Here is a 23,568-nt window from a genome sequence, read left to right as displayed (position 1 = left end):
TCCATGGATATGTCCTTGCTCTATTCAGGCGTTGTGAAATATCGAAGAGGAAATGAATATCGCCGGTTGTTGCGAGTTTCCTACCATCGTCGTTCGGGAAGCTTCTCATGTCTGCAGGCAGCAGCATTGGACCTATATCCCAGACCCGCTTTTAGTTGGCAGTAGTATTTAGTTCCTCTGGAAATGGATCAGCTGAAAACGGAGACTTGAATCCTTCTTGAATCCGTAATAAACGCAGCGCTGACATCGCTTTCGACTATCATCTTCTAATTGGCGACAACGCATTGCTCGGATTCAGCGGTGTCAGGAGAGGCTCGGGCGACGAATCAAAATAGACCGTCCAGAAGATCCAGCTGTGAAGATATCGTTCGTTGAGGATCTTAGAACTCGGGTAGTGGATGTTCTGGAAGGTGGCAGCGTAGAAGATAAGTGGGCAGTAAAGAATGCTTTTATCGAAATCGGCGAGAAAAACTTGGGTGAGCTGCTCACTCAGCGAAAAGAATGGATTACAGATGTAACCCGACGGAAGATTGAGGAGCGTAGAGAAGCAAACGGTGAGGAAAGTGAAGAATCAGAGAAGTAGAGTCCGTCAACGGTATGTATTCCTGTAAGTGGGAGTCGGGCGCTGCTGCAGACAGGATAGGCAGGCATAGGTGGACTTCCTGGCCGATGAAGAAAGAATGGATGCAGCGACCGGAGGTTATTGCCTCAATTGCTCTTTGACTTGGACAACTGAAGTGTTTGTTCGAGAACTTCGAACAGTGTCTTCAAGTCTCAGCCAGTTTCTTAATAAACCAGCAAGTATTGGCTAATGATCACAAAAGCTATATTAAAGCCTGTCCACGTTAAATTTCTGACACTTAGGTACTGTCCAATTGATTTATCGCCATTTTTATCAATTTGGGCGTGTTCAAAACATCTGAAACCAGCACATAAAGCAGACAGATTCAGCTGACATGTGAATTGATCGTGGTTTGTGAAAATTTTTAAAAATTGCTTTTTGACATGGGTGTCTGAAATTCAACGTGGACAGGCTTTAGTACTGCGACTCCCGTTTATGCTGAGTGAGCTCAAAGGGCTGACCGATTGTTTTTTTGGCGGCGTCTAACCATCAAAGTCAGCAGGACTAGGCGGTTGAGTGTCAACGGGAACAGCCCCCAAAACTTTGCAGTAGCCGGACGATCGGAGGATTTAAATATCTTGACAATCTGATATCAGCAGATAGCGAAATTGGGATCGACATGGAACCACGACCTGGGGATAACTTTGTGTGTTATCGAAATATTTGGAAACCATACCGGATTGATCCACTAACCAAAGTTTGAGTGTACCACTTGATCTTGAAACGTTTTGCGTATATAGGTAAAGATAACGCAGATGATGTTTAAAATTTACAATTCGGACTATAGCTGGATAGCGTGTGCCGAGCAACATAAAAGCCATCAAATACCGATAACAATATGTAGATGTTCGAGAACATTGGTGGAAATGGGTAGGCCACATATTGCAAGGGAGCTTAGACGGAATCTGTAAGCAAGAGTCCCCTTAATATGCGTGACCTGATAGGATATAGAATATTTATGCCGATAGATATATATGCTGTTATTTTCATTTGAAAATGTATGGTCTATAAATGACATATTTCGTACCAAGATAAAAACAGTGATGCACATGTTCAAAATTTAAAAAAAATTAAAATCGCAAAAAAAAATTTTTTTTTCGCCCCCTCAATATTTTTGGAAAGTTGAAGGGGGGTGGGGGGTGACATAAAATAAATTTAATATTTGCATCGGCCTAACTATTTTCTAGACAAAATAAAATTCTTAAGGCATTTTTATATGTTGTATGTTTTAGTTAGTTAGTTAGTATATTAAGCCCTAATTGTTCATTAAGACCACCAAAGTGTCAGATGAATGTAAACAAAGAACAAACAAACAAAATTTTGTTTGGGAGTTTTGCATCGGTAGTTAATAACGCTCATTCTCACCTACTATGTAAGATAACGTCTGCCGGGATAACTATAGTTTTTAATCTTGATTTATGACTTGTGAGGGAAGTCAGATTTTCACTTTTTTAAAAGATGTACAATTTTGATACACATAGTGAGGTTTGCAATTTCAAGGTGTTTTTTATGAGATATTGTGAAAAAGATTCGGCTGCCGGTGGGACTTGAACCCACACTATTCCATTAAGTACACGGACGTATTACCAATTATTCAACAGCTGCCCTTGCGAGAAGTTGTTCCATAAGGAAGAGAGAAGAGGGGTGAGATATTGCCAAAGCAGATTCGATGGATACGGGGAATTGACTGTTATCCCACCGTTATTAGCTGGTTATGGAACAATTGGCCATTAAACCTCCAATTGTTAGATGTTTCATCCGAATGTGGAAAATTTTGATTATTCCAACCTTCCTATCTATTGTTTCAACACTTTTTTCTTCTGACCTTGTAACTATTTAATCGTACCTAAGGACAAGCCTCTCGGAAAAGGAGAAGAAGAAGATTGATTTATTGTGCGGATACCATTCGGTTAAAATTTGATAAAACGATATCTCACACTATTTGAGTTACTCTATTCCATATCGGAGTGATCTATAGTCATTTGCCCAAATCAATATGTATTTCCAAAGTAGGTGAAATCATGGCTAGTTAGAAGATGTACTTTAATCAATAATTAGCTTGTTTCTCTTATTGAAGGATTGTTAATGTATACGACACCTGGTGAAAGCAGGTGTTATCTGTGTCGGGTAATATCTTGTCTTGATGAGCTACAGTTCTTCGATGCCTACGCCGAATTTCGGCCACAAAAGTGGAGTTAATAAAACTAAATAATTTGTCGTTGAGCTGCTTCCCACTGTTCAACGTTGCCTCTTGTACCTTTTGTACACTTTGGTTTTCGCGAAACGGTAGGGTAAAATAGATTGAGGGGGTCAAACGCAAAGGGGTGTTAGTTAGTTTTGAGAAAAATGGGTGCAAAGTTTTTTAATATTTTTTCGCTTCATACAAATTGTATGAAAGTTCGGAAAATAACTAGTTTTCTGTGAATTTTCACATTTTTAATACACATTGTACAAACTATATCAACATATTGCCACAAATTTCGAGAACCAAAGCATTTTTTGCTGTAATCAACTCAATTTTGACCAAAATGTAAAGTGCTTACACCCCTTTGCTTCTAGCCCCCTCGATTGTATTCTCCCTTCATACTGGGTTTTGAGCCGTTTACTACAAATGTACTATCTCCCGTTTGCTCAACAGGATTTTCTGGATGAACATGATTGAAGTTGTCCAGCTTTTCTGAAAATCCATCATTCAACTCCTCTACTATCATCTTGCGAGCACATTTCAATGTTTCGAATGACATTGTCACCAGAAGGCAATGGAGTGAAATGTCAAACCTGAAGGATTACGACACTAGCGCCTCTAGTTATGAAATGCGCCATCAATGTATTTCAGATTGATAGTTGAGGTCATGGCACCCAACCGGAGATTGTTAGATTTTCTAACAATTCTGTATAAGAACCAACCAAAACCTGTATAAGATCTGAACATATGCGAAAATGCTAGATTCTTATACAAATATTGTAAGAGACCTCCCAATTTTACAAGCTTTTCTTACATTGCTTTTCGCCTACATTGTTTATATGAGAATCTGACAATATCGCATATGCCCAGTTCTTCTATAGGTTTTGATAGGTTATTATACAGAATTATTATAATGCATTAGGTGCATTAGGTGTTGCTTGCAATATTTTACCTACACATGCGCCACGCCTACTAGAAATGTTGTGGCCATGTCATATTGCTCAACCATTCGACATCATGCTGTATAACGCAAGCAAACAGAACGCCACCTAGCGGCCATGAGTGTAACCTAAGCCGCCACCAAGCAACACTGGCCTATGAATGTTAGCCGCACACACCGGTCCCGATCCAATAAAATACCGACTGTTTATTGCGATAAAATTCACTTGCAGTTGGCAGCAGCAATAAAAAGCGTATACGACATCTTTCCGAGCACCAAGGGAAGATTCACAAAGCACGTTACGCAGAAATGGATGGACCCCAAGTTTCTCATCGTAGAGAGGCAATACCAGCGTTGCTATCAGTTGTATTCAACCGAGCACTCTTTTTTATTTTCACCATGGATAGTTGAAATAGTTTGGAATCGATAAAATATATAGGAAACCAAGAATAACGCAATTTTTTTGGAAGTAAGGGTATTTTAGAGGAAAGTAATGATAAGGAACGAAGTATAAACTAAAAAGATTATCTAATGCGCTTAGTTTGCAGAGGTTGTATCGTTGTATTATGGTGATGAAATTTCGATTTTAGTACCACTGAATCAACGACATCTCTTGCAAAAAGTACGTAAATTAGTTACTTTTTTCTAACCATGTAGTCACCGTGATTCTATATTTGGATCGCTCCAAGCAATGTTCCATTTACGCTTCCATACCACCGCCGGCCGACAGAATCGCAGCAGTGAAGCGATAGAATCGCGTCACAATAGACGCATCGCGTGTGTTTGGGGTAACCCAATGTTGTGGCTTGATGTTAAGGAGTTGCAACATCGTCTAACTTATGCATTTGTTGCGCGAAATATATGCAATACAATGATTCTAGGCGAAGTATGCGTTGTGCTTAAGCTTATTTGTATCCCTTCGACATAAATGAATGAACTAAACATAGTTACTTTATCGGCTGTTGACTCTGCACCTGCATTTCCCAGAAGGTTATTTGTTTCGCTTGACAAAAGAAAACACGTTGATAACACCCAGTCGCTAGTCGTACGAACACCCACTTTTCTAGTGCAGTATTGCATTGCAAGTCATAGTGTTCACTTCGCATGTTGCGTTTGGTCGAATCGCACACCTTTTATCAGTGCGGAAAAGCGTCTGACCGTGTTATCGGTTCATCGCCATCAACAGCTGTGGTAGTTTTCCGCTTACATTGGACACGTTTTCAGTTACACGCCGACCGATTGGATGCCAGTAAATTTACTCCTCTATTGTTTGAACAATAATGTGCATTTGTGTTTATTTTTGTGGAAAGGCTATAATTTGACAATCAATATTTTTATCTTTCAGATGGCGGCCGGAGATCCAAAATGGCAGAAGGATGCGTCCGACCAGAACTTTGATTACATGTTCAAGCTACTCATCATCGGTAATTCCAGTGTGGGTAAAACGAGCTTTCTGTTCCGATACGCTGATGATTCGTTTACGTCTGCCTTCGTTTCTACGGTGGGAATTGATTTCAAGGTGAAAACCGTATTTAGGCACGATAAAAGAGTTAAACTACAAATTTGGGTGAGTTATCACGGCGCAATGGGAGTTTTAGTAATGTTTGAACAAATGTTTTAAAAACACTTTTATCTTAATTTAGGATACTGCCGGCCAGGAACGATACCGCACAATTACCACTGCATACTATCGAGGAGCCATGGGATTTATTCTAATGTATGATATTACGAACGAGGAAAGCTTCAATTCCGTTCAAGATTGGTAAGATGATATTACTGCGAAGGTTTTGAGTCAGAAACAATTGACTGCATTCATCTGCAGCATCAACACTTCATGGGTGAATTGAAGAGATGCACACTAGAGTGATTCAAATTTTGGCTCTTTCGCTCCTTGAACGATGGCATTTGCTGTTTTATTAATCCTCTCAAATTTTTGGCTAATTTGGATGTAAACAGACTCAGTTTTAAGTTTGTATGAAAATTACTATGAAAACAGTCACTTTTGTGGAAAATCGTTTCGCAATGTTGCTCATTAACCTCTAAAAATATATGACTACTTGGCAACATAGAAAATTTAGCAATGCAACTGATCGTCTTTGTTGCGAAACGATTCTATGATTGTAAGATAAGTTATTGAGGAAATAGTGATTCGTGGTAAATTCAATTTAACACGTAAAAGAATAACATCAATATTAATAATCCGCATTTTTGTTGTCGTTATAAATTTGCTTACAAAAGTCAGATCGCTTCGCAGCAACAACTGTCCTCTAGCTTAGGCAGTATTCTATGGGGTCATTTGGCCGATTACATTTGAAAAGTTATTAGGTCGAAACACGGAACGGACTTTTACTTAAGTGGCGTTTTCTATAGAAATTTCCATGCAAACTTCAAACATGGCGTGCTCAGTCTAGTTACATCCAAAGAAGATAAAAATTTAGGATAAATAACACAGCAAATATTATCGTTTAAGCATAGAAGAGCGAAAAAGTCAAAATCTAATGCACACCGGTGCTGGATAGAATGATTCTTTCTTACATGAATCATTATCAAAATGTCAAGTTTAATTCAGTTCTACGACTGATAGATTTATTGCAGCTGCACTTAATTCTCAAAGCAACAATTGAAAGGATCTTCTGTGGGATATTGAAATGCCTCACAGATCTCATCCTATACTGATTTTAGCGCAACAAGTTGCATTCGAATGAAGAAAACAACCTCACAGTCCAGTCGATGAATTTGATAATAATTAAGTGATATAATAATAGTTTTTTTCCATTTCCAATAAATTCTGTTTATATAGAGGATGCAGGGTACAAAAATAGTTCTAGAAGTTTAACGACTTAGATGGCATACACTCAGGTCAGAACAGACTTATCCAACGAGAGGTCAAAGCATCTTCAAATTTTTAAATGATTGCCATTGTCATTTTCAACTTTTGTATTTCATCTTGTAAGGTCAAATCAACTCTGTGAAATCGAAGATCGATTTATTTTTGTATTTTTTTTATTTCTCTGAAATTTTGCATATACAATCATTGTGATCAAAAAACATAATTTGCATCATTGATTTGCCATTTTGACTCTAGCCTAACTTATGACAAGGGCCTAAGCAAAAACACCTTGAACACCTCCATAACTTGAAAACGGCTGCTCCGGTCGTTTTGGTATCTTTGGCAATGTTTAAGGTAATCATTGGGGCTATGTGAAAAAAATATACACTGTGAAAAAAATTGTTCAATCATTGAAAGTAAAACTTGAAAATCGATTTTCTAAAAAAAGGAATTTTTGTATATTTTTATATTTTGATATGTTGTAGCAGACAATATATACACTTTTTTGAACTATGGGTCAGAATGGAGAAATGATGGACAAAAAAGTTATAATGTTGTCAAACAAGTTATTTTTTTCTTATTCCTTTATTTATTTGGTAGGCACTCTGTGTTACTCAACCGCTACTGTGCCGAGATCTACTGTGGTATTCTGCAGCCAGAATCCACACAGAATCTATTTTTAGATTTTTCCATTATTCATTGTTGTTGTCGTTGCTGGTCCATCTCGTCGTGAGTCCATTGTGTTCGTTTTGTCCATGTCGTGTATCCAATGATCGTTGCATTGTCCGGTTGCCATTTATCCGGGTAACGTTGGAGGAATGCCTCCGAGAAGAACAAGTTGTCAGTCGTCATCAGGCAGCCGTGACGGTGAGGCGTGCATTCCAATACGCCACCGCATGGGCTGCACATCCGGTGACTGATGAGGGTTTTTGGTGGAGGGGCTGGGAATCGAACCAACGACCATTCGCTTGAAAGACGAACGTGTAGCCAACTACGCTACGGGACCCCCCCCCCTTGTCAAATAAGTTGGTTTTTCAAAAATTACCGAAATATTCTTTTTACATTTTTATCGACTTGATTTTATGAAAGTTTGCAAAATTTTCAATGGAAAAGGTGTACAGTATTTTTTTTCCAAGTGCTACCGTTTTTGAGAAACAGCGGTTATAAGATAAAATATACCGATTTTTAAAATATTCAGTAATTTTTTAATGTTTTTCGATTCTATTCAACCTGGAATCACATTTTACTGATCCGTTGATATTTATTGACAAAATGGAGTAGTGGTTGGCCATTTTCATGGTATGAAATGGTGGAGCAAAAAATCTTTACTTAGAAAAAATCAAATCCGAATCCTTCAACCTAACTATTTTTTGGTATATCATTTAGCGGAAGACTTATTATCAACATTGAAGGTGAATCAGAATGGACAAGTGATAAACAAATATAGGAAATGAATAAAAAAGGAAGCCTAGACTATCCTTGGCCAATAATAGAGGAAACGCCTGGAGCATTTTGAAACCTGTTGGCATTCGTTGCAGTATATGAATTTGTATTCAATTTGCTTTGGCCTTGCTTGAATTGAGAAATATAGCCAAAAGTTGAAATTGTAGAGTCCTGACAGTGAATTTGCTTGAAAACTTCATTGATCTAGGATCAACCATTCGAATATCTTCCTTTCCATTACATAATAAATCATTAACACTAGATTGGGTAGTTTGTCTGGCCAATTCCAAATCTATACCAACTAATTTAGCAATCAGAAAGATTTCCAAAACCGTTATTTTTAAACACGTTTATCAATCCTTGCAACAGATGTCCACCTTCAAATGCATTATACCCTCTGAACTATCTTAAGCTTGTTATCTGCTTGTCGTTGTCACTTGAACAAAATGCAATTTTTGTTATACACTAAGGTTTTTTTTACGTCGCTCCATGTACCGCGTAAAAAAAACGCGTAAAAAAAACCGCGTTATTTCAAAAAACGACGTAAAAAACCGCGCTATTTTAAAAAAACGACGTAAAAAAACCTATTGGGGGACTTAGAAAATTTTATATGTTGGTGCCCACTGGGGACTTGAAAGATTTTTTTATGCCGGTGCCTACTGGGGACTTAGAAAATTTTAAATTGGGACTTATAATGGACGGGGCTTCTTCCTATTTGTTTGCTAGGTGTTGTTTGTAGGTCATAGTACGCGTAATATGGCACATGGTTTTGTGATATGAAACCAAAATGTGTTCCGATCTATGCTCAAGCTCATCCAAGAATCTCCTGAAATAAGGCCTTGAGATCTATGGAATAAGGCCTTGAGATCTATAAAGATCTGTCCGCCTGTTTCAAATATGGTACATGCTCTGTGTGACTCATAGAACAGATTGTGTTCAAAGCCTAAGTTCTTGGTCATCCAAAAATTCGAAACAAGGCCTTTAGATCTACGCGTAACCATAGATCTGTCCGCTTGTTTCAAATATGGTACTTGCTCTACGTGACTCATAGAACAGATTGTGTTCAAAGCCTAAGTTATTGGTCATCAAAAAAAATCCCGAAGCAAGGTCTTTAGATCTACACGCGTAACCAAAGATTTGTCCGCCTGTTTCAAATATGGTACATGCTCTGTGTGACTCATAGAACAGATTGTGTTCAAAGCCTAAGTTCTTGGTCATCCAAAAAATTCCGAAACAAGGCCTTTAGATCTACATCGTAACCAAAGATCTGTCCGCCTGTTTCAAATATGGTACATGCTCTGTGTGACTCATAGAACAGATTGTGTTCAAAGCCTAAGTTATTGGTCATCCAAAAAAATCCCGAAGCAAGGCCTTTAGATCTACACGCGTAACCAAAGATTTGTCCGCCTGTTTCAAATATGGTACATGCTCTACGTGACTCATAGAATAGATTGTGTTCAAAGCATAAGCTCTGGGTCATCCAAAAACAATTCCGAAGTAAGGTTTTTGGATCTATACGCGTAACCAAAGATCCGTCCGCCGGTTGCAAATATGGTACATGCTCTGTGTGACTCATAGAACAGATTGTGTTCAAAGCCTAAGTTATTGGTCATCCAAAAAAATCCCGAAGTAAGGCCTTTAGATCTACACGCGTAACCAAAGATCTGTCCTCTTGTTTCAAATATGGTACTTGCTCTGTGTGACTCATAGAATAGATTGTGTTCAAAGCCTTAGTTCTGGGTCATCCGAAAAATCCCAGTAAGGCCTTTAGATCTACAAGCGTAACCAAAGATCCGTCCGCCTGTTTCAAATATGGCACATGCTCTGCGTGACTCATAGAATAGATTGAGTTCAAAGCATAAGTCCTTAACTTCCCTCAGGGTATGGGCAGAATTCCGTTGTGTAGGCTAAACGGTGATTATGCTTAAGCTGAAGAACCGGTCTTTGATCCTCAACCTGCACATTCTCTCATGAATCGGTCACCACCAGATCGCGCCTTTGAATATCGCCCATCACTATGGGGACAAGAAGGCGAGGTACACAGTCTATTATATGAACCACACAGATCATGTACCATATTTGAAAAAGCCGATAGATCTTTGGTTACTCGTGTTGATGTAAAGGGCTTACTTTGGAACTTTTTGGATGACCAAGAACTTATGCCCTCCTTAGCTGTGCGGTAAGACGCGCGGCTACAAAGCAAGACCATGCTGAGGGTGGCTGGGTTCGATTCCCGGTGCCGGTCTAAACAATTTTCGGATTGAAATTGTCTCGACTTCCTGGGCATAAAAGTATCATCGTGCTAGCCTCATGATATAGGTACGAATGCAAAATGGTATCTTGGCTTAGAAACCTCGCAGTTGATAACTGTGGAAGTGCTTAATGAACACTAAGCTGCGAGGCGGCTCTGTCCCAGTGTGGGGATGTAATGCCAAAAAGAAGAAGAAGAAGAACTTATGCTTTGAACACAGTCTATTCTATGAACCACGAAGAGCATGTACCATATTTAAAACAGGCTAATAGATCTTTGGTTACGCATGTAGATCAAAAGGCCTTACTTCAAGGATCTCTTGGATGACCAAGAACTTATGCTTTGATTACAATCTATCCTATGAGTCACATATAGCATGTAGCACATTTGAAACAGGTGGTTAAATCTTTGGTTACACGTGTAGATCTAAAGGCCTTACTTCGGAAGTTTTTTGGATGAACAAGAACTTATGCTTTGAATACAATCTTTTCTATGAGTCACACAGAGCATGTACCGTATTTGAAACAGGCGGACAGATCTTTGGTTACGCGTGTAGATCTAAAGGCCTTGCTTCGCGATTGTTTGGATGACCAATAACTTATGCTTTGAACACAATCTATTCTAGGAGTCACACAGAGCATGTACCATATTTGAAACAGGCTAATAGATCTTTGGTTACGCGTATAGATATAAAGGCCTTACTTCGGAATCTTTTTGGATGACCAATAACTTATGCTTTGAACACAATCTATTCTATGAGTCATGCAGAGCATGTACCATATTTGAAACAGGCTAATAGATCTTTGGTTACGCGTATAGATCTAAAGGCCTTACTTCGGAATCTTTTTGGATGACCAATAACTTGAGCTTTGAACACAATTTATTCTATGAGTTACACAGAGCATGTACCATATTTGAAACAGGCGGACGGATCTTTGGTTATGCGTGTAGATCTAAAGGCCTTGCTTCGGGATTTTTTTTTGATGATCAATAACTTATGCTTTGAACACAATCTATTCTATGAGTCACGCAGAGCATGTACCATATTTGAAACAGGCGGACAGATCTTTAATTACGCGTGTAGATCTAAAGGCCTTGCTTCGGGATTTTTTTGGATGAATAATAACTTAGGCTTTGAACACAATCTATTCTATGAACCACACAGAGCATGCACCATATTTGAAACAGGCGGATAGATCTTTGGTTACGCGTATAGATCTAAAGGCCTTACTTCGGAATTTTTTTGGATGACCAATAACTTATGCTTTGAACACAATCTATTCTATGAGTCACGCAGAGCATGTACCATATTTGAAACATGCGGACAGATCTTTGGTTACGCGTGTAGATCTAAAGGCCTTGCTTCGGGATTTTTTTGGATGATCAATAACTTATGCTTTGAACACAATCTATTCTATGAGTCACGCAGAGCTTGTACCATATTTGAAACAGGCGGACAGATCTTTGGTTACGCGTGTAGATCTAAAGGCCTTGCTTCGGGATTTTTTGGATGACCAATAACTTAGGCTCTGAACACAATCTATTCTATGAACCACACAGAGCATGCACCATATTTGAAGCAGGCGGATAGATCTTTGGTTACGCGTGTAGATCTCAAGGCCTTACTTCGGAAGTTTTCTGGATGACCAAGAACTTATGCTTTGAACACAATCTTTTCTATGAGTCACACAGAGCATGTACCGTATTTGAAACAGGCGGACAGATCTTTGGTTACGCGTGTAGATCTAAAGGCCTTGCTTCGGGATTTTTTTTTGGATGACCAAGAACTTATGCTTTGAACACAATCTATTCTATGAACCACACAGAGCATGCACCATATTTGAAACAAGAGGACAGATCTTTATAGATCTTAAAGCCTTATATCATAGATCTCAAGGCCTTATTTCAGGAGATTCTTGGAAGAGTTTGAGCATAGATCGGAAGACATTCCTGGTTTCATATCACAAAAACCATGTACCATATCACGATCCATACTAGCGTACTGTGACCTACAAACAACACCTAGCAAAATAGGAAGAAGCCCCGTCCATTATAAGTCCCCAGTAGGCACCGGCATAAAAATCTTCTGAGTCCCCAGTAGGCACCAACATATAAAATTTTCTAAGTCAATAGGTTTTTTTTTACGTCGTTTTTTTTAAATAGCGCGGTTTTATTTTACGTCGTTTTTTTGAAATAACGCGGTTTTTTTTTACGTCGGTACCGCGTAAAAATATCCGCGTAAAAAAAACCGCGCAAAAAAAACCGCGTAAAAAAAAACTTCAGTGTAATTGCCAACTATAACAGAAGAGCGTTTGATTGAAATATAATTTATCATTATACGATATATAAGTTTCGGAGATAACCCGTCTTTTTGATTTTTTTTTGTTTCAACTTTTGCCCACCTTGACCTACTGTGCAACGATTTATACTAGTTTTTTGCTATAATTCTTTCACAAGATGGTTTACCTTAAGGTTGTATTTCGAAAAACAAATTATTTGTTTTTTTCTATGTAAAGTATTTTGTCCACAACCTCATACCATAAAAATGGCCAACCACTGCTCCATTACATACTAGCATTTGTCAATAAATATCGATGAGTCCGTAAAATTTGATTCTAGGTTATATAGAATCGAAAAACAATCGAAAACGAATGAAAATTATAAAAATCGGTAGGGGAAGTGTACCGGTTTTGGCCACCTTAGTGCCTAATTTGGCCAACCCTGAAAAATGCATATTTTCCAAAAACTATCGGTTATTTTCCGCAGCGAAGATTCGTAGGGATATATCTTCTGTTACAGCTAATAAAACCCTCGGAAATTGCTTTATTTTCGAATTTATGCGAGAAACTGGCCAAATTAGAAAATTGGATTAGATAAATTAGAAATAGAAATAGAAACGTAAAAATAATATTTCAACCATTTTTGAAAAACAAACTTATTTAAAAAAATTATAACTTTTTTGTCCATCATTTCTCCATTATGACCCATAGTGCAAAAAAGTACATATATTGTCTGCTACAACATATCAGAAAATAAAAAATATCGAAAAATTTGTTTTTGAGAAAATTGATTTTAAGGTTTTATTTTCAATGATTGACATTTTTTTTCACAGTGTATATTTTTTTCACGTAGCCTAAAACATTGTCGAAGACACCAAAACGATCGGACAAGCCGTTTTCAAATTATGTTCTTGTAAAAGTGTTCAAGGTGTTTTTGCTAAGGCCCTTGTTAAAAGTTAAAACTAGAGACAAAATGACAAACCAAACACGAAAAAAAAATTGTTCAAGGATGTATGAATACTTTGTCGTTTTTTTAAGAAACTACATATGTCCACGTTCTTTGAGGAGCAATTGTGGAGTATTGCTTACAGTTTTAGTACAGGAAGTTCCCCAGGGTGTTGAGTTTTACCAAAAACTGATCTGTATCGAAGAAATCGAAATATTTGATGCCAATTTGTTCAAAAACAGTTTTTTGTTGTTTTCTCGAAATAGTGTAAAATGGATATATGCAATTTTGCATCTACACGTTAAAATGGTTCGGTTTAGGGGGAGATCTCCCAGTGCCGGACACATAAGCCGTTTAAAGAAAAACTTTCTTATTATCCGGATTATGTTTAATTGTATACAATAAACACAAAATATTAGAGATGGGCGTTCATATCAGGAACCGGTCAAATTATCCGGATCTTTGAAGTGAGTGAATGATTCGAAGCTCACTTTTAGAAAGTTCCGGTTCACCTGATCAGTAAATTATCTAACCTTTTGTAAGGAAATGGCAAACAAAAAGTTTATTGTAGGTCCTATATGCTTTTGAGCGGAGAGGGGTGACATTATTGTCTGTACGAGTCAGGAGTGTTGTCCTGAAGTACAATTGTTTCACCATAAAGCATTCTCCTTACATTTTTAACCAAAGATCCGATCCGTATGAAAGATTCGGATCACTGAATATGATCATTGATGATGCATATACAAACTATGTATGATCATTTGAACACGACAATGTATTTCGATGATGAATTTTGGTGAAAAATTTCACGATTCAGAAAAGTGTCCACAAGCACCGGACACTATGGCATCATGTTGAAATATGACCAAGTTTCTATCACATGAGTAAAGACATCATTTAGAATAGTAATTTTTTTCACATGCTTTAAATTGTGGATATCAAAATAGTTAAGTTAGTAGACCTTATTTGACTCGCGCTAAATTTCTTATATCCTACTCCAAATTCGTCCGTTTTTCAAAGACATTTTTGGTTTGCTAATTTCTGTGGCTTTCTGATCTTTACCAAGAAGAAACATTTGAATTGAAGTAAGTTTAATAAAAAGGCTTGATCGAGCTGGTGGTAGGTTGGAGTGGCTCGATTAATCCACAAAAAATCATTAGGGCTCTGCGCCGATATAATATATAAAAAGCAGCGTTGTCCAAACATACTCCCCACCTTGGAGTGTCAACTTCAACAGATGAATAGATATAGTGATCGCTGTATCACAGATGTTTTTATACAAGTCAAGTTACAATAGATTTCGATTACTAACATAGGATAACAATGGTCAAACAAACTTATTCTACAGTCTCAAATATTTTCAGAAACAACTAAGGTGGGAGTCTCCTATCAACACAATATTGTTTGGGAAACACGTTTCTTCCTAAACCAACACACTAATTTTGTTCGTTCTGAAGCTGCTTTTGTTCCTTAATTTGCTCAGCAATGTCACAGGAATGCATGGGTACACGAAACGATCCTTTAAACGCCAAATGATGTGAAAGCAAAGCGATCTCAAAATGCGTGTGTAAGAACGTTGTAAATATGGTAACCAATCCAGAATTCGCCAAACGCACTCGCCATTGTTGTGAGCATGTTCCTCGACCAGAGCTGCCTATAGCTCGAGATGAGTCGAGAACGTACATACTTTGCCAGATGGCTACCGATTGGGCCACACCATCGTAGCTGGGAGTGATGGTAATTCTTCGTTGTTAAATAGCATAATTCACAATGTTTCTCACTTTCATCACTTGGTTTGAGGACGTTGCATGATCAGGATCGAATCGAAATGCTAGCGTTGTCTTCCAGAAACGTTCGCATATGTTGAAATTTCAATTCCATTGTTGTAGTGTTGATACTCGCCAGATTTAAACAATTCCTCACAGGTTTATCGCATGGATCCTGGTCACGGCACCATATGATCGAGCTGGTGGTAGGTTGGAGTGGCTCGATTATCCCACACGACAAAGCAGGAATTTGGTTCACATAAAATCACCTTTTATTTCTGACAAGAGACATTACACGTATTGACTAACCTACGTTGTGATATATAATGAGGTTCAGATGGCATACAGAAAGAGATAATCCACAAAAAATCATTAGGGCTCTGCGCCGATATAATATATAAAAAGCAGCGTTGTCCAAACAAGGCTATTTGAGCACACGAAAAATCGCTTCGTCCGAACCCGGGTGACAGCTACCAGATAAGAAATTTATTTTGCGCCACAAATCATGATCGTTATTTGCAATATGGCAAATATTGACCATCTTCACAAAATCAGAATACATTCGATTGATTTTAATATGGTTGATTCAAACTAAGGCGAAACATGATAATTTTAAGCATTTTTGTTCAATTTCAAATTTTGTGCAAAGTTTACAACATGAGGATGTAATGTGCCGTGCAGGTAAACAAACATTTTTATAGTTACATAAGATGGTGATAAAATCTCTGCAAGTGTGGTTTTGAGAAGTGTCTCTGTGCATATGCACAGCCAAGATATTTAACAAAAAAATGGTTTTCGTACGGCCGAGTTGCCGAATAATATGCAATTAGTTGTAATCAAGTGTCGGTCTTCCACTGTCATTAGTCGTCTGAGTACACGCGACCGCAGCGCAAGGCAATAAAACTCATCAAATGCTTTAGCCAAGCAAGCCTTTGGCACAGCAGAGTGTGATTGATTCGCACTCTATACAAATCCGCCCAACCCGTTGTTGGGGGCATAGAATGCGATCCTCTCGTTTAATAAACAATGTGCACTCGCTTGGCTGTGGATATACAATTGTAAAGCACATGTGGAGATTGGACAAATCAAGCATCCGAAAGATATTCAATTTGCAAAAAAGAGCTAACCGCGGTGGAGGTTGGTACTCGGGTTCTGATGGCATTTCCGCAAACGTGACCTTTAAGTGGTCTTGTTGTGCAGGGGTTATCACGCCTATCTAGAGAGTAGGAGGTTGAGGGTTCGAGTCCCTCCAAGCAAGGATGTCACGATCATTCAGTAATTTGCGTTCGATCATTTAGTAGTTTGTCAATAACACATTCCAGAAGCTGTATTTTAAAATATGTTGTATGGTGGACTTCTAGTGCGAAGGTTTTTCTACAACTTTGCCCAATGGTTCGTTATTAGAATTCAACTAATAACGGAGTTAGAGCGCTAGTTGCAGTAACTCAAACTGAATGATTGGAATTTTGTTATCATTTAGTCTAAGTTACTGAAACTATAACTATAACTCCGTTACTAGTGGCATCCAAACAACGAACCATTAGGCAGAGTTGTAGAAAAACCTTCGTTGAAATTCTTCTGGAGCTTCTGGAATGTGTTATTGACAAACTACTAAATGATCGAAGGCAAATTACTGAATGATCGTTAACATCCTTGCCTCCAAGACACGTGGATTCTTTTTCTCAAATTTCATATCCATTTGTCCATTTCGAAACATGTGCTGTGCATATGCACAGCCAAGATATTTAACAAAAAAAATGGTTTTCGTACGACCGAGTTGCCGAATAATATGCAATTAATTGTAAGTGTCTTCTGTTGGGATACATTCTGTGCTGGGGGAGCTCCCCCTACTAACTTATATTTGTGGAAATGTCGAAAAAGCTTAAGAGGTGCATTTTTGACTGTTCTCACCTTTCAGCTAAGCTGCGGAGGACGACTGATATTCTTTGTAGCTTAGTAGGGAAAGCACTTGTCTAGCGTTTTGGTTTCGTGGAATACAGGATTCGTGCAGTACAGGCACAACTCGAAATCTGCAAATTTTCAGAAACGACGTTTTGAATTTCTAACTCAAATTCTATATTTTTGTGATTATTTAGAATTTTACAGATCTGTCTGCATGTCTTTATACAAATGCAATAGTTTTGTGTGTTTCAGCAAGAAAGTCTAAAAAAAAATCAACAATGGTAGGGTAGGGTCAAATCAACTTTTCAAAAAATCGTCAAAATTTTAAATACTCGTAACTTTTGATGTATTTCAACCTGAGTTTTTGTCAGGTGGAACTTTATACCATTTTCCGTGCTTTGCCATAAAAATATCAGAAACGAAAAATTTCGAGTTGTGCCTGTAGCCTTGCGAGCAAATGCGTAAGATTGCCAATCCGGAGATAGCGAGTTAGATTCTCGATCCAGTCTAGGATGCTTTCGGGTTGGAAACTCCCTTCTCTATGCAAGTGGAATGAAAGACGTCGCTTATGAAGCTGGTGTTTATGTCTTTTGGTATGTCTCTACAATATTTGGGAACTGAATGAATGAACTAAGAGAAATACATAGTTTGAATATGTGAGATGCATATGAAAGATTCTGATCATCAGACTGAATGACCCAGATCTGATCTGGTCTATGGTGCAAAATAAATTTCTGTATCCGGTAGCTGTCCCCCGGGTCTGTACAGTGAGTTTTTTCTTGTGATCAAATAGCCATTCTTTGCACCTGTTTTGTTAAGCTTACTTCAATTCAAATGTTTTTTCTTGCTATGGTATCAGAAAGCTACAGAAATAAAGCAGAAGCAAAAGTGAAGATGTCATTGAAAACGGAGGGAATTTTTGAGTAGGATGTAAGAAATTGGGCTGAAGAATCAAATAAGCTCTACTAAAACGTGTTAATATCTACAACTCGAAGCAAGTGAAAAAAATTACTATTATAAATGATGTCTAAAAACTTGTTCATATACGAACATGATGCAATAGTGTCCGGTACTCAGGGACACTTTTATGAACCGTGAAAATCTTCATCAAAATTCATCATCAAAATACATCTTCGAAAAACGAGTTCAAATGATCAAATATAGTTTGTATGAATCATTTATGATCATATTTTGTGTATATGGTATACAAGTAAACATAATTTGGCTTTTTTCGGTGACGATTAAATCAAAACAGCAATTTAGCGTTACGCGTTTCGGCTTACTACGCTTCAGCCAGGTCTTCCCCTACCTATTATAGTCGCACACTCCGTGTTTTCCGAAGCAAATGTAAAGTCATATTCCTGATCGCTGATTCTTGGGTTGGGTCGCCAATTGTCAGTCGCCCTGTACATCGGCGCACCCGCATTTTCTTCGATTGCAGCGAGTTCGGGGTCTACCTCGGAAGCAACGTGTATGTGCCCTTTCTTGTAGATAGAACATAAATATGAGGTCATCAAACCATCTCGAAGGCATTTTTTCTCCCTCCCTCTCCCAGATCATTTCAATCACTTGGTGAATTTATTTCCCGGCCGGGATTCCATTTTTCACAGCAGCCTTATACCGTTACCTAGCTTTACCCGAACCCGAGCAAACAAAAATGGCTCAATGGAAACAAATCGTGATTTGATAGCAAGATGAGTTATAAATATGTTTGATATAATAGATAAAAGATAATGCATTGGAAGGGTACTGCACGTGAACTATTGATTATGGTCAAGTTAGCTTTAAAATATTTCATCACTTCCAATTCAATTTCTAATAGGGTGACGCAAATTAAAACATACTCCTGGGACAACGCACAAGTAATTCTCGTGGGCAACAAGTGCGACATGGAAGACGAGCGTGTAATATCGTTCGAACGTGGTAAGCAACTGGCCGATCAGTTGGGCGTTGAATTCTTCGAAACATCCGCAAAGGAAAACGTGAACGTGAAGGTAAGCCTGCCCTAAAGCTAGTCAATGTGAACAAAATATTTAGAGTCTAATCATACCATCTACTTTTTAGAACGTATTTGAAAGACTAGTGGATATTATCTGCGATAAAATGTCGGAAAGCTTAGACTCCGATCCAACACTGGTAGCAGGAGGCCCCAAAGGCCAGCGACTAACAGACCAGCCCCAGGGTCCACCAAACGCCAATTGCAACTGCTAAGAATCACTTCGTAGCGTTCAACCAACACCGAGTCGAATAAAAACAGCATACGATTACATTGCTACTAGGATATCCACCCCTCTTTATCGCAGAAAGTCAGCTGGAATACAGAAACATCTCTCCAAGTACGTGGTACCACAGAGATGTCGGGAAACATTTTGGATTGGAAGAATTGTTCATATCGTAAAGCATAACGGCGTTGTCTTTTTCGTTGCTCTAAAATTTGTTGGATAAATTTAAGATCGTTTCATTGTGGAGATAGCAACATTGATCTCGGTGATTTGGAGTTCGGAGTCACATTATAGAATCCGGGATTCTGTGTGGATGGTCTTTGTTTTTATCTGGAGCAAAATGTCTAGAAATACTATTGGAAAACTGATGTTGTCAGTTAGTGAATATAACAATAGAGCGTGTAGTAAAAGCGGAAAATTTTGTTGGTAGGAAGAGCACTCATTTACAGACACAGTACGAATATCTAGGTATGTTGTTCTAGTGTAGACAATAAACATAAGCGAAAGTTTGGGCGATCTGCGAATTTCAGTTGCAATTACTGACACAGAAATCATCAGTATTAAACATAACGGAAATATGTTAACTGAAAACCGATACAATCATCCACTAATAAAAGGCATGATTTTTTGCTAACAAACAGAATTGGAGCTTGGAGTGTTGAATCAACAAGCCTGTGTGGCTTTTTGGCTTTATTTCTCAGCAGTACGCAGTCAATTGGTCACTATAAACAGTATATCGATCAGCATTCCACGAGGCAGAGTTAATCCGATTTAGGAACATCCTACCATGAGTTGAGTAGATCACATCCTGTAAGACTAGAATGACAAGAATTCCTTGAACTTACTGACGATGTAAATAACCCCCTTCGTAGGGCATTGCCACCAGGTAGTGTCAAATTTTGTTTGACGTTTTTGGATCTATGAGAAGTAAATCTTCCAACTATGTAACAACTTTAAAATAAAGCATAAAATCAACGACATCGACAGATTCACCAAAGAAACAAATAGACATACAAATACAAACATATTGCTACAAATCGAACCTTTTTTGTCGTACTTTGGACACTAACTGTGAATTATAAAAAAAATACACAAGGATGAATAAATGGTGTTAGCTAAAACGAAATACAAACAACTGAATGATGTTATCAATGTCTCCATCATTCTAATGCGTGTTTTCGTTGTTCATTGAAGTTTCAATCGAAGGGATACGTCTTAACAAATATAATATAAATACATCTGCATGTGCCTACAATAGCTGAGAGATGTTCTCCAACAAACTGATTTCACTTTGACCATCTTTTTTCCAAACAGGAAAAATCGGTTTTTCGAGACTTTCTCTGTTGTTGCTAGTGCTTATCTTCTAACCATGATATGGCGAATAAGCTACGCTCCATTGGTTTCCAGCCGAAAAGAAAACAAATAGCATGCCTAATTCCGAAGTTGTATTTACATAAATCTCGACTTATATCAAAGAAGCAGAAATCGTTCGAATCGCACAGAACCACTGTTTTATTACCGATTTTTGTTGCAATAAAAATGCTTACAGATTAAGATATTTTTATTCGGCCAAAACCTGCTTCTTCAAATGAATTCGAACTATATCGATACATTGTGATTGTTGCTCACTATACATGCACTGTAATTTATTTAGGAAGGATATTTTTGATATGTTCTGGATGGTACACAAAACGGTAAGCGAATAATATTTTGTACAGAACTAATTATAATACAGATTGATTCTACATTATTTTTTTGATCAAAACCCTTATAGTGAATTCGTATCTAATATGTACACTGATAACTAATTTGCCCATAACTTAATCAATGAAGGAAAACAATTAACGTATAAACGTACTACAAAACAAACAAAATTAAAATAATTATCATTATTGTTGTAATAAATAAACTATATATACCTACTAATAAGCAGAGAAATATAAACAAAATCCTACCAACTGGCGTTTATAAACGTTTATTGAACTCACATTCCTTCCATATACTAGAGACGGGCGTTCAGATCCGGAACCATTAAAATGATCCGGATCTTCGAAGTGAATGAATGATTCATAGTTTACTTTTTAAAAATCCGGCAACAGGCAAACCATATACACCTTGGATTTCGAATTATAACAACGGTCAACGTCGATTTATTTGATACACACTCCGCTAAACAATACACGTTTTATTGTCTCATTCGATTATTTTATTTAATAAAGATCATCTTTACCAAATAACCCATATTTTTGCACGTCTCTAACTATTACATGAATCAAAATAGTGCTGCAGTGCGAACCAACCTGAAGAATTGAATGGATGCTTTACAAAAATCTGGTGAGTAACAGTTCAAAATTAGATTTCAGCAGTTTAATTTTTAATTTTTAGGAAGTTGTTGTACTAGTGGTTTATAGTAAATTCCGTTTGCCAGAGCCAAACCTTATTTGTAGAAGAGATCATGTAGAGCCCAGCGTGCTGAGGCTTGTTAGCTTGCAGTGGTTTTCATACGTACACACTTAAATCATTTCACAGATTTCGGTGCATTTTGCTTCAATTCACCGTAATCTCAACAGCAGAACTGTTCGGTTATTTCATCAAATTTTCTGCGATTTTTCCTTTGTTCAACTGTCCACTACCTCGTTGCAGAATGTCTGCGCTCAAAACTCTCGACGGTGTACAACACGCGTTGGAGTCGTCCGCCGCGGCTAAATATTGGGCGGCTACAAGACGGTAGACTAGCCCAAGAATACGCGCAGCAGCTGGAAGTGGCACTCCCAACGGAAGAGCAGCTAGGCGCAGCATCTCTTGAAGATGGCTGGAAAGATATTCAATCCGCCATTGCGTTGGAAGCACCGCAATCGCTGCACTAGGCACGGTGGCTCCGGATCAGAGAAACGACTGGTATGACGGCGAATGTGAGCAGTTAGTAGAAGAGAAGAATGCAACATGGGCAAGATTGCTGCAACACCGCACGAGGGCAAACGAGGCACGATACAAATGAGCGCGGAACAGACAAATTTCGATTTTCCGGAGGAAAAAGCGCCAGCAGGAAGATCGAGACCGTGAAGAAACGGAGGAACTGTACCGCGCTAATAACACACGAAAGTTCTATGAGAGGTTGAACCATTCACGTAAGGGCCACGTGCCACAGCCCGATATGTGTAAGGATATAAACGGGAACCTTCTTACAAACGAGCGTGAGGCGATTCAAAGGTGACGGCAGCACTACGAAGAACACCTGAATGGCGATATGGCAGACAACGGTGGCGGTATGGTAATGAACCTAGGAGCACGCGCGCAGGACATGCAACTTCTGGCTCCAAATCTCCAGGAAATCCAGGAGGTGATCGGCCGGCTGAAAAACAACAAAGCCCCTGGAAATGACCAACTATTAGGAGAGCTGTTTATACACGGTGGTGCGGCACTGGCTAGAGCGCTGCACTTGGTAATTACCAAGGTTTGGGAGGATAAGGTTCTGCCGCAGGAGTGGATGGAAGGTGTTGTGTGTCCCATCTACAAAAAGGGCGATAAGCTGGATTGTAGCAACTACCGCGCAATCACATTGCTGAACGCCGCCTACAAGCTACTCTCCAAAATCACAAGCTACGATGGAGACGTTTCTGTGGAGAGGAATGCCCGCGCGCTTTCCGATCATGCAGCTAGCTCGGAAGAAAGAGAACGGCGGCTTGAATTTGCACGGGTTGGCGTTGAAAAGTCGCAGACTGGCTACCAATCGACATTTGCAAGAGATCGAATCCATTCCTTACAATAAATCCCTTCTTTTCCAAGCAATTACTCGCCCCGCAATTTCAATAAACAATCCTCACGTAAAATCAATCCTATCAAATTTATCCCAAATTCCCCACCCAATCCAACAAAAGCTCTCCGCCGATCTGATCCACCAGCACTTCGTTCAGCATACTGAAATGCCAAAGGTGGAACGAAACAGTCCAGCGCTAGACTGGACACGTGCGTGGCGAAATATTGGAATGAAGGAACTTTCCTCATCGCAACGATCTCAACTTTACCTGCTGGTGAATGGGAAAATCGAACATCGGAAGCTTTTGCACGTGATGCATCGTTATTTTTTTTTTTAAGCAAGGGAAACGGAAATCTGCAACCAGACACCTGAGGAGGTAACTCAGGTAGTGTGGGTATGGGTATGCCATGTTACTCTTACCCGAC

General features: G+C 38.6%; 1 protein-coding gene across 5 annotated transcripts in view; it reads left to right on the top strand.

Moving 5' to 3' along the window:
- Positions 1-21,344, top strand: part of LOC134211661 (ras-related protein Rab-3) — a 70,752-nt gene extending 49,408 nt beyond the window's left edge. For 2 of the 5 annotated variants that reach the window (XM_062688768.1, XM_062688769.1), the window contains 4 exons: positions 5,093-5,314; positions 5,391-5,509; positions 18,987-19,158; positions 19,229-21,344. In XM_062688768.1, coding sequence (XP_062544752.1) covers positions 5,093-5,314; positions 5,391-5,509; positions 18,987-19,158; positions 19,229-19,375 — 660 coding nt within the window. In that variant the 3' untranslated portion in view covers positions 19,376-21,344. Of the gene's footprint in view, positions 1-4,834; positions 5,030-5,092; positions 5,315-5,390; positions 5,510-18,986; positions 19,159-19,228 lie in introns of those variants that run through there. The other 3 variants (XM_062688767.1, XM_062688766.1, XM_062688765.1) reach the window with 3 other exon arrangements.
- The last annotated feature ends 2,224 nt before the right edge of the window (positions 21,345-23,568 follow it).

This window comes from Armigeres subalbatus, chromosome 2 (genome assembly GCF_024139115.2).
Source record: "Armigeres subalbatus isolate Guangzhou_Male chromosome 2, GZ_Asu_2, whole genome shotgun sequence".
Lineage (NCBI taxonomy): Eukaryota > Metazoa > Arthropoda > Insecta > Diptera > Culicidae > Armigeres > Armigeres subalbatus.
This window is presented reverse-complemented; position numbering and strand designations above follow the sequence as displayed.